The sequence below is a fragment of the Hypanus sabinus genome, chromosome 10 (genome assembly GCF_030144855.1).
Source record: "Hypanus sabinus isolate sHypSab1 chromosome 10, sHypSab1.hap1, whole genome shotgun sequence".
Classification (NCBI taxonomy): Eukaryota; Metazoa; Chordata; class Chondrichthyes; order Myliobatiformes; family Dasyatidae; genus Hypanus; species Hypanus sabinus.
This window is the reverse complement of record NC_082715.1, coordinates 23199245-23210722: the sequence shown is the minus strand read 5'-3', so window position 1 is coordinate 23210722 and position 11478 is coordinate 23199245. Positions and strand designations below refer to the sequence as shown.

Sequence of the window (11478 nt, the reverse complement as noted above, 5' to 3'; positions counted from 1 at the left end):
TGTTGGAGTTGTTAAAATACATTAGGATGGATAAGTCCCCGAGGCCTGACGGAATTTTCCCCAGGCTGCTCCACGAGGTGAGGGAAGAGATTGCTGTACCTCTGGCTAGGATATTTATGTCCTCGTTGTCCATGGGAATGGAACCAGAGGACTGGAGGGAAGTGAATGTCATCCCCTTGTTCAAAAAAGGTAGTAGGGATAGTCCGGGTAATTATAGTCTGTGGTGGGAAAGATGTTAGAAAAGATTCTTAGAGATAGGATCTGTGGGCATTTAGAGAATCATGGACTGATCAGGGACAGTCAACTTGGCTTTGTGAAGGGCAGATTGTGCCTAACAAGCCTGATAGAGTTCTTTGAGGAGGTGACCAGGCATATAGATGAGGGTAGTGCAGTGGATGAGATCTACATGGATTTTAGTAAGGCATTTGACAAGGTTCCACATGGTAGGCTTATTCAGAAAGTCAGAAGGCATGGGATCCAGGGAAGTTTGGCCAGGTGGATTTGGAATTGGCTTGCCTGTAGAAGGCAGAGGGTTGTGGTGGAGGGAGTACATTCAGATTGGAGGGTTGTGACTAGTGGTGTCCCACAAGGATCTGTTCTGGGACCTCTACTTTTCGTGATTTTTATTAACGACCTGGATGTGGGGGTAGAAAGGTGGGTTGGCAAGTTTGCAGACGACACAAAGGTTGGTGGTGTTGTAGATAGTGTAGAGGATTGTTGAAGATTGCAAAGAGACATTGATAGGATGCAGAAGTGGGCTGAAAAGTGGCAGATGGAGTTCAACCCAGAGAAGTGTGAGGTGGTACACTTTGGAAGGACAAACTCCAAGGCAGAGTACAAAGTAAATGGCAGGATACTTGGTAGTGTGGGGAGGGATCTGGGGGGTAATTACATGTCCACAGATCTCTGAAAGTTGCCTCACAGGTAGATAGGGTAGTTAAGAAAGCTTATGGGGTGTTAGCTTTCATAAGTCGAGGGATAGTGTTTAAAAGATGCGATGTAATGATGCAGCTCTATAAAACTCTAGTTAGGCCACACTTGGAGTACTGTGTCCAGTTCTGGTCACCTCACTATAGGAAGGAGGTGGAAGCATTGGAAAGGGTACAGAGGAGATTTACCAGGATACTGCCCGGTTTAGAGAGTATGGATTATGAACAGAGATTAAGGGAGTTAGGGCTTTACTCTTTGGAGAGAAGGAGGATGAGAGGAGACATGATACAAGATATTAAGAGGAATAGACAGAGTGGACAGCCAGCGCCTCTTCCCCAGGGCACCACTTCTTAGTACAAGAGGACATGGCTTTAAGGTAAGGGTAGGGAAGTTCAAGGGGGATATTAGAGGAAGGTTTTTCACTCAGACAGTGGTTGGCGCGTGGAATGCACTGCCTGAGTCAGTGGTGGAGGCAAATACACTAGTGAATTTTAAGAGACTATTAGACAGCTATATGGAGGAATTTAAGGTGGGGGGTTATATGGGAGGCAGGGTTTGAGGGTCAGCACAACATTGTGGGCCAAAGGGCCTGTAATATGCTGTACTATTCTATGTTCTATGTTCTATACTTGTGTTGGCGCGTGGCCTAGTGGGCAAGGCATCAGACTAGTAACCTGAAGGTCACTGGTTCGAGATTCAGTTGAGGCAGCGTGTTTGTGTCCTTGAGCAAGGCACTTAACAACACATTGCTCTGCGACGTCACCGGTGCCAAGCTGCTTGGGTCCTAGTGCCTTTCCCTTGGACAACATCGGTGGCTTGGAGAGGGGAAGGCCTGCAGCTTAGGCAACTGCCGGTCTCCCATACAACCCTGCCCAGGCCTGCGCCCTGGAAACTCCAGGCGCAGATCCATGGTCTCTCGAGACCGACGGATGCCACCACCATGTTCTATACTTCTTGTAATGCCTGACCAGTAACTTTTGAAGGTTTAGCATAATCTTATTCTTAATTTTACTCTGTATCTGTATGTATGAAGCAAAAATTCCTAAAAGTGATTGTTAAAGCAATTTCATCAACTTGTGCCACATTTAAAGATTTATTCCTGCGGTCCACTTGGAAACGTCTGCTTCTGTAATCAGTAGGTGTGGTGCTTCACGACAAAATCTGCAGATGCTGGAAATTCAAGCAACACACACAAAATGCTGGTGGAACACGGCAGGCCAGGCAGCATCTATAGGGAGAAGCACTGTCGACGTTTCGGGCCGAGACCCTTCGTCAGGACTAACTGAAAGAAAAGATAGTAAGAGATTTGAAAGTAGGAGGGGGAGGGGGAAATCCAAAATGATAGGAGAAGACAGGAGGGAGTGGGGTGAAGCTAAGAGCTGGAAAGGTGATTGGCAAAAGGGATACAGAGCTGGAGAAGGGAAAGGATCATGGGACGGGAGGCCTAGGGAGAAAGAAAAAGGGAGGGGAGCACCAGAGGGAGATGGAAAACAGGCAAAGAGTGATGGGCAGAGAGAGAAAAAAAAGGGGAGGGGGAGAAAAATAAATAAATCAGTGATGGGGTAAGATGGGGAGGAGGGGCATTAACGGAAGTTAGAGAAGTCAATGTTCATGCCATCAGGTTGGAGGCTACCCAGCCGGTATATAAGGTGTTGTTCCTGAAACCTGAGTGTGGCTTCATCTTGACAGTAGAGGAGGCCATGGATAGACATGTCAGAATGGGAATGGGATGTGGAATTAAAGTGCGTGGCCACTGGGAGATCCTGCTTTCTCTGGTGTAGGTGTTTGGCGAAATGGTCTCCCAGTTTGACCCGACGCAGACTGGGAGACCATTTCACTGAATACCTACACTCTGTCCACCAGAGAAATGTCGACAGTGCTTCTTCCTATAGATGCTGCCTGGCCTGCGGTGTTCCACCAGCATTTTGTGTGTGTGGTGCTTCGTTTTGAATGGAAAACTTCTGCAATAAGTGTGTGGATGGCATTCGTAAATTTTACCAATAAGGCAATCTACGTATGAAAAACACAAGAGATTCTGCAGTTGCTGGAAGTGTGTTGCTGTGTATGAAAACTTTGATGTCCTCATGTGGCAAAAATATTGCTCTAAATCAGATTCTGAATCATTTCTGAAAATTATAACAATGTTACATTGAAGGTTCAGTCTAATACTTGAAAGGTTGACATAAGGAAAAGAAGAACGCATATATTTTACATTAATGATTCAAACACTATTACAGGTTTATCTATCCTTATTTTTATAGTAGAAATAAGTATTTTTAACCTCAACTACCATCAAATATTTACTTTTGTTTTAATGCAGTTTGCTTTAACTTGTGGACATGAAGAGGATGTTTCTTACAGTGGGGGACTCTAGGATCAGAGGGTACAGCCTCAGTATAGAAGACGGTTCTTTGGATGAGATGAGAAGGAATTTATTTAGCCAAAGGGTAGTGCATCTGTGGAATTCATTGCAGACTAAGTCATTCAGTATATTTAAAGTGGAAGTTGATAAGATTCATGATTAGTAAGGGTGCCAAAGGTTATGGTAAGGCAGGAGAATGGGGTTGAGATTCATAATAAATTAGCCATGATTGAATGTAGAGCCGACTCAACAGTTTGAATGGCCTAATTCTGTCCCTATGTCTTATGGTTTAACTTTAGAGTATAGGCAAGATATCAACAATTTAACCAAATAGTAAGCTGTTTTGCTTGCTCATAAGTTGATATATTACCAGGGTGGTTCCACATGGTGGTTTGATGGATGGAACTGGGAGACTGGGCAGGATGGGATGAGAAAAAATGTCACAATAGCCATCTGCGGACTCAATATGGGTTTTTCTTGCAGAAGGACTTCACAACCATAGGAGACAGTAATGTGCAGTAGTGTTGCCCATCTGTTCTCCCAACTGTGCCAAGTTCACAGTATAATGTTCTGTAGGTGAACCTTGTCGATGTACATCTGGTTATAGCCAAATTACACAATGACCTTCATGTGATGCATCATCTGTCTAATTAACTGTACACCACTTTTTGTGCAAACCCGGTAATGTTAATTTTTAATGTAACAAAAGATATTTTAATTTTGGCATGACTTAGGAAGACTCCAAGAAAGATGTATTCAGAGCTGGTGGTTCATCTGATGACCTTTCACAGACTGCTGACCATTAATGATTACAGAAGTTTATTTCTTGCCAGTGAAATCCTAGTTTACTGTCGCCCCACCATTCTCTTTGATGAAGACAAGAAAAGGCTGGGGAGGTTGAGGAATTAGCTGCAGACTCAAAAAAGTACAATACATAAACATGTATTACAAATGGAGTGAAAAGCTGTAGATGTTACCTTGCAAGAGATTAACATTTGTGGGCTTAAGCTAATATGATGCAAAGGAATTATTATTGGAAAAAAATTTGGAAACATAATATAACAGAAGTTTATCAAATTTGGCTTTTCGGGTCCATAATGTCACTTTTTTAGATCAAAGCAAATCATTTCTCTTGGTTTGCTCTTCCCTTAGGTGTTTTTAATTGATACTTTTGTGCATGTTCTTAAAAGCACAATTCTTTCTACTTCAACTCAATCCTGCAACAAAGTTTTCTATACTTGTATAGATGGTAAAGACTATAGTAAATCCTAAATTTCCTTTGCACTCTTTTGTAAAAATTTCTTAGTTTAGTGTAGGGCAATGCATCTGGCCAGCCAACAAAAGGGAAAAGTGTTTAATTCACATAAGTTGTCATACTTTGGAGTCATCCTGCATATTTAAATCATGTGCTTGGCAGCTGTAAAGTTCTTTCTCCAATGAAAGAACTAAAATACAATGCTATAAATGTGGTCCAACAATTGCCATACAAATTCATCATAATCCTTTTACCCTTGTGTTAGATTGTGCTGAAAGTTATGGAATGGTAGAGACAGTTCTTTTTATATAAATTATCTTTCAAATTTTTTATGCTACATTTCACTGTACTAGCTACTCTGATGTTAAAATAAATGTAAACATACTGATAACAGATTCCAGGCTGTGTTTTATGTGGCATCATTTCAAAGATGTCTTTGATTTTAAAGTCATGCTAATCTCTGCTCAAACCTTTGACATTCAAATTTCTGTTTTCTTTCTCTTTACAGATTATTGATTTTCTTTTGATTCCGAGGTGATGTATTACAACTTTGTACATTACTCAGTGTTACCTTAGTTTTTCCATTTTACATCAGATCCTTTGTGATCTCATCTTATTCACATGATCCACCAGTTGTTCACTTGACAATTCCTGCCTTGTTACTTTCACCCTCCCGCGCCCCCCCCCAACCACCATTACAGCTGGATGGCCTTGCAAACCTTTGCCCTTATTCCTTCTGAACAAGCACAAGGACCTTTCTCAATGCCCATCTTGGAGCTTATTTATATGTCAGATCTAAAGCATGTCCTTTTTATTTGTTCTTGCATGGAACATAGGAGAGAAGGGAAACAGGAACAGGCCATTCAACCCACAAAGTTGTGTCGAGAAGCTAAAAAGCAGATCAAACACACCCAAACACTAACCCCTCCTAACCACACCATGTCCATATCCCTCCATCTTCCTACCATCCATGTGCCCATCCAACCATCTCTTAAAAGCCTCTTTGCCTATTTGCCTTTACCACCAGGCAGTGCATTCTAGGCATCCACAGCTCTCCAAGTAAAGAAGTTACCCCTCACATTGCCCTTGAACCTACACCCTCTCATCTTCACTGCATGTCATCTGGTATTACCCTGGGAAACAGATACTCTCTGTCCACTCTGTCTAAGCCTCTCATAATCTTTATTAGATCTCCCCTCAGCCTCCGATGCTCCAGAGACAACAACCCAAGCTCATCTAGCCTCTCGTGATAACACATGTCCTCTAAATCAAGCAGCATCCTGGTAAATCTCTTCTGCATCCTCTCCAAGGTCTCAACATCCCTCCTCTAATGGGGTGACCAGAACTGTACATAATACTCCAGATGTGGCCTAACCAGAGTTTTATGAAGTTGCAACATAACCTCCTGACTTTTGAACTCAATGCCTTGACTACTATACACAAGCATTCCATAAGCCTTCTTAACCACCTTATTGACCTGTGTAGCCACTTTCAAGTAGCTGTGAGTTTGGATCCCAGGATCTCTCTGCTCAGCAACACTGTTAAGGCCTTTCCCGTTAACAGCGTACTGTCTCCTTGCATTTGTCCTATCAAGGTGCAATGTCTCACATTTTTCTGAGATAAACTCCACCTGCCATTTCTCAGCTCATATCTGCTAATTGTCTATATCATACTGTATTCTCTGCCAATCTTCTACACTATCCACAACTCCACCAATCGTGGGAACGCCCACAAATTTACTAACCTGCCCATTCACATTTTCATCCAGGTCATTTATATATATCACAAACGGCAGACGTCCCAGCACAGATCCCGGTGCAACTCCACTAATTACAGTCCTCCAGCTCGAATAAGTCCCTTCAACCACTACCCTCTCTCTTCTATCGCAAACCAGTTCTGAATCCAAACAGCTAATTCATCGCAGACCCTGTGCATCTTAACCTTCTGGATTAGTCTCCCATGAGGGACCTTGTCAAACACCTTACTAAAATCCATATAGATACCATCCACTGCCCTACCCTCATCGATCTCTCTCATCACTTTGTCAAAAAACTCAATCAAGTTGGTACGGTACGACCTCCCATGCACAAAGCTATGCTGGCTCTTTCTAACTAGGCCATGGGTTTCCAAATGCTCCTATATCCCATCCCCAAGGATTTTCTCCAGCACTTTCCCTTCAACTAAGCTGAGCCTCACTGGTCTAAGTTCCCAGGATTTTCCTGTTCTCTTCTTAAATAGAGGTACAACATTAGCCACTCACCAGTCCTCCGGGACCTCGCCTGTAACTAGAGAGGACACAAAGATACTGGTTAAGGGCTTAATAATCTTGTCTCTTGCTTTGTTCAATAACCTGATGTAAATCCCAGAACTGCCTAGGGACTTATCTTCCTTAATATTCCTTAGGAGGCCCAACACTTCCTCCTCCTTGACCTCTAAACAGCCTAACACATTTATACATTCAGCACTGATCTCCTGGTCTTCCATATCCTAAAGTACCAAATGAGTGCAAAGTACTCATTTGGTACTGCCCTCACATTCTCTGCATCCAAGCAAAATGTTCCTCTCTTTATCCTTGAGTGATCTCACCCTCTCCCTAGGTATCCTTTTGCTCTTAAGGTGAATGCCTTAGGATTCACCTTAATCCTACTTTTCAAGGACTTTTCATGATCCCTCCTGCCTTTTCCAATTCCCTTCTTTAGTTCTTTCCTGGCTTCTTTTTACTCCTCGTATGCTTCATTTGATCCTGACTTCTGAAGTTTCACATCATTTTCCTTTTTCTTCTTAACTAAAGTCATCACCTCTGCGGAGATCCAAGGCTCTGTTATCTTTCCACCCCCATCCTTCCTTCTAACAGAAACATACCTTTCCTGTATTCTGTGCAATTGATCTCCAAACACCCTCCACGTGTCTGATGTGGACTGGCCAGAGAAAAGGTGTTCCAAATAACCTTTCTTAGTTCCTGTCTAATGCCCTCATAATCTGACCGATTTAAAACCCTCCCACAATGACCGTACCCATCCTTATCATGGAGCGACCACTCCCTGCTGAACATCGACGGCTCCTCAGTAGAGATTGTTAAGAGCACCAAATTTCTTGGTGTTCGCCTGGCAGAGAATCTCACCTGGTCCCTCAACACCAGCTCCATAGCAAAGAAAGCCCAGCAGCATCTCTACTTTCTGCGAGGGCTGAGGAAAGTCCATCTCCCCCCCCCCCACCATCCTCATCACATTCAACAGGGGTTGTATTGAAAGCATCCTGAGCAGTTGCATCACTGCCCGGTTTGGAAATTGCACCACCTCGGATCGCAAGACCCTGCAGCAGATAGTGAGGTCAGTGAGAAGATCATTGGGGTCTCTCTTCCTGCCATTACAGACATATAGACTACACGCTGCATCTACAAAGCAAACAGCATTATGAAGGACCCCACGCACCCCTCATATAAACTCTTCTCCCTCCTGCCATCTGGGAAAAGGCACCGGAGCATTCGGGCTCTCACGACCAGACTATGTAACAGTTTCTTCCCCCAAGCTATCAGACTCCTCAATACCCAGAGCCTGGACTGGCACCTTACTGCCTTATTGTCTTGTTTATTATTTATTGTAATGCCTGCACTGTTTTGTGCACTTTATGCAGTCCTGGGTAGGTCTGTAGACTAGTGTACTTTTTTTTCTGTGTTGTTTTTTACGTAGTTCAGTCTAGTTTTTGTACTGTGTCATGTAACACCATGGTCCTGAAAAAACGTTGTCTCATTTTTATTATGTACTGTACATAGCAGTTATGGTCGAAATGACAATAAAAGTGACTTGACTTGACTATAGATGTCCTGAAAATTAAGGAATTCTGGTCACTTTCCCCTAACTGTGTAAAAGTCATTGGCAACATATATATAACTAGGATGCCTAAGGCTTTTGTACCGTACTGTGGTACTGTTGTACTCTCTGCCAACATGGCAGCAAGTTTGTAAATCTGGTGAGACAAGAGCATGTTGGGAATGGCAAGGGTGGAGTGCCATGGGAGGAGTTTGGGATATGTTGCAGAGGAGAGCCAGGGACAGGGGCAGATGATGGGTGTAGACATAGACACACCCAGCCCTGAGACACTAGGCAAGATCATTTGATTCCAAACAATCAGTTTATTGATCATTACAGAATGTCTCTCTGGCGCCTCCCACTCCCTCCCCTCTCCTTTCCCATTTTCCAACCATGATTCCTCTCTTCATGCCCCCTTTCCACTCTCAGTCCACAAGAGAGACCCATATCAGAATCAGATTTATTATCACTCACATGTCATGAAATATATATACCTTAGACTTTTGCACAGTGCTCTAAATAGTGCCTTTATATTTAAATACTGTCCTGAGCGCTAAAAAGAAATATAATAAATAAGGATTCTGAAGTGTACATGTTGGTTTCTGTGCTAACATTATGCACATGGCAGCTGAATTACAGGTTAAATAGATGCCAAGATTGCAGATAATAAGATCAGCTTGTAGTAGCCATGGAAGGGGAATGAATTTGCAGTGACCAGAGAGTGTTTAACATAATGACAAGAATAATCACTGTGATCTTTGCAGTCTTTAACAGGAGCTTACTCAAAAAGGAGCAAACTGATACACTAGACTTATTGGAGGGGTTTAGAGAGGGTGAGAAGTTGAATGTCATCAAAACCCATTTGTAAGTTGATTCCATGTCTGAAGATAATATTGCAAGGTGGCAACTATTAGAAAGAGAAAAGAAGGATGTTGCATATGAATGTTTAGAGAGGGCTTCATTGGTACTTGGTGGAACCTTTTCTGCTAACATAAGAAGGGACTGGGTGACCTCACCTCATCTCATCTGAGATTCCTGTATTTCAATGTCCCTTTACAGAATTTCAAAATTTTCTGAAGCCCGAATAGATGATAGACGTCGATTCCTTTCAGAACTATGATCCCTTTGTCAGACCTGCTCTAAAGGCTTTATAAAGCACTGGTGAGGCTTCATTTGGGAGTATCATGAGCAGTTTTGGGCCCCTTAGAAAGTATGTGGTGACACTGAAGAGGGTTGAAAGAAGGTTGACGAGAATGATTCCAGGATTCAAGGGGTGTCAGCTGAGAGCACTTGATGGCCCTGGGCCTGTACTCACCGGAAATTTGAAGGCTGAGAGCTCACCTCATTGAAACGTATTGAATGTTGAAAGGTTGCGATGGAGTGGATACGCAGAGGATGTTTCCTATGGTGGGAGAGTCTAAGACCAGAGGACACAGCCTCAGAACAGAGGGGTGCCCTTTTGGAATGGAGATGAGGAGAAATTGCTTTAGCCAGAGCGTGGTAAATCTGTGGAATTCATTGTCACATGCAGCAGCGGAGGCTGTCATTGAGTATATTTAAGACAGACATTGATAGAGCAACTGTGAAAAGGATACCGGGAAAACGCAGGTGATTGGGGCTGAGAGGAAAAATGGATCAGCAATGTTGAAATGGTGGAGCAGATGCAATGGGCCAAATGGCCTAATTCTGCTTCTATATCTTATGGTCTTATGATCTTAAACTGGAAAGATATGACTATAGCCATTCTGTCGGAGTTACTACACCTTGTCAATGTGTAGAAATAGTTACAAACTATGTACATAAAACTGGACACATGGGTGCAATTTATTTCTTTGGGGTTTCTCTGAATTCTCAATTGAGTTTAAAGCAGTTGAAAGAAACCTACAGAAGTTCACTGCAAAAACAAATGAATGAGTACTAACTTACCCTCTCAGGGAGGATTGCAGCAGTTTATAACAGTCTTTGTACTCAAATCCAATAAAATATTCAAGAAGACATTATGGAATATTATGTTTCAAAGCAAATTCAGCTACAAGATCTACTTACATATACATGGGCTGCAGTTGTAAATGAGATGTTTTCTGTGGGCCCTGGTAGCCATACGAGTCAAATCCTCCGATGAAATCGACTGTTCGGAGATAAAAAAATACCATTATATGCCATTGGGTGTATTAATGACCTAATCCCTGATTGTACTTAACAATACAAGGTATTACAACAGAATTTCGGCAAGGCACAATCTGAAGCAATCCATATCCTAACTTTGATTACTGTCTTCCTGGGTTATTCAGCTTGTAATTTGGTAGAATGGATTGTCTGCCTGATTATTATTCTGCAAGGTATGGGATTTTCCAAGATGGGAGAATAAATGTTTCCCAGATGAATTCCCTCTACAATAGCTTTATTTAATTTATTTTCCTATTTGTGCTATTTTTAATAAAAGACAGAATTGACGCAACTATATTTTCAGAGTACTCTGCAGAATTGCTTGAAGCATAATATATAAGCCAAGAAATAGTTTATGTTGTGTGTCTAATTCAAAATGCTCAAACACTATCAGCAGGATAACCACCACAGCACTGTTCACAGTGATAAATATGTTCCTAAAATATTAAAGAAGCATTTTGATTTGCTTCATGTTACAAATGTGTTAGTATGTACTAGATATTTGCTGCAGTTGCATGTTGTCCTTGATAGTTTTGGCCAATTGGTCATTGTTGCAATCTTCCATAGTGCCTGTGGCTGAAGGATGTTACATTTTATGAAATGTAATGGCGGAGCTGACTCGATTGGCTGAATGGCCCAATTCTAGTCCAATAGTACTGTGCAAAAATGTTAGGCACATAGATAGAGATAGCTAGGGCGGCTAAGAATCTTGCATAGTACTATATATTGTTTAAAATAGGATGGAGCTAGGGAAACAGAAACAAGAGTACTTAATAGACAATAGACAATAGGTGCAGAAGTAGACCATTCGGCCCCTCGAGTCTGCACCGCCATTCTGAGATCATGGCTGATCATTCACTATCAATACCCAGTCCCTGCCTTGTCCCCATATCCCTTGATTCCCCTATCCATCAGATATCTATCTAGCTCCTTCTTGAAAGCATCCAGAGAATTGG

The 11478-nt window shown here is 42.3% G+C and overlaps 1 protein-coding gene across 1 annotated transcript in view; it reads right to left on the bottom strand.

Annotated features, from left to right (window-relative positions):
* Window positions 1-10398: 10398 nt before the first annotated feature.
* The window catches only part of nkain2 (sodium/potassium transporting ATPase interacting 2), a 550985-nt gene continuing 549905 nt past the window's right edge, over window positions 10399-11478 (bottom strand). The window contains exon 6 of the mRNA XM_059981239.1: window positions 10399-10484. Within this exon, the coding sequence (XP_059837222.1) occupies window positions 10399-10484 (86 nt within the window). The remainder of the gene's footprint in view (window positions 10485-11478) is intronic.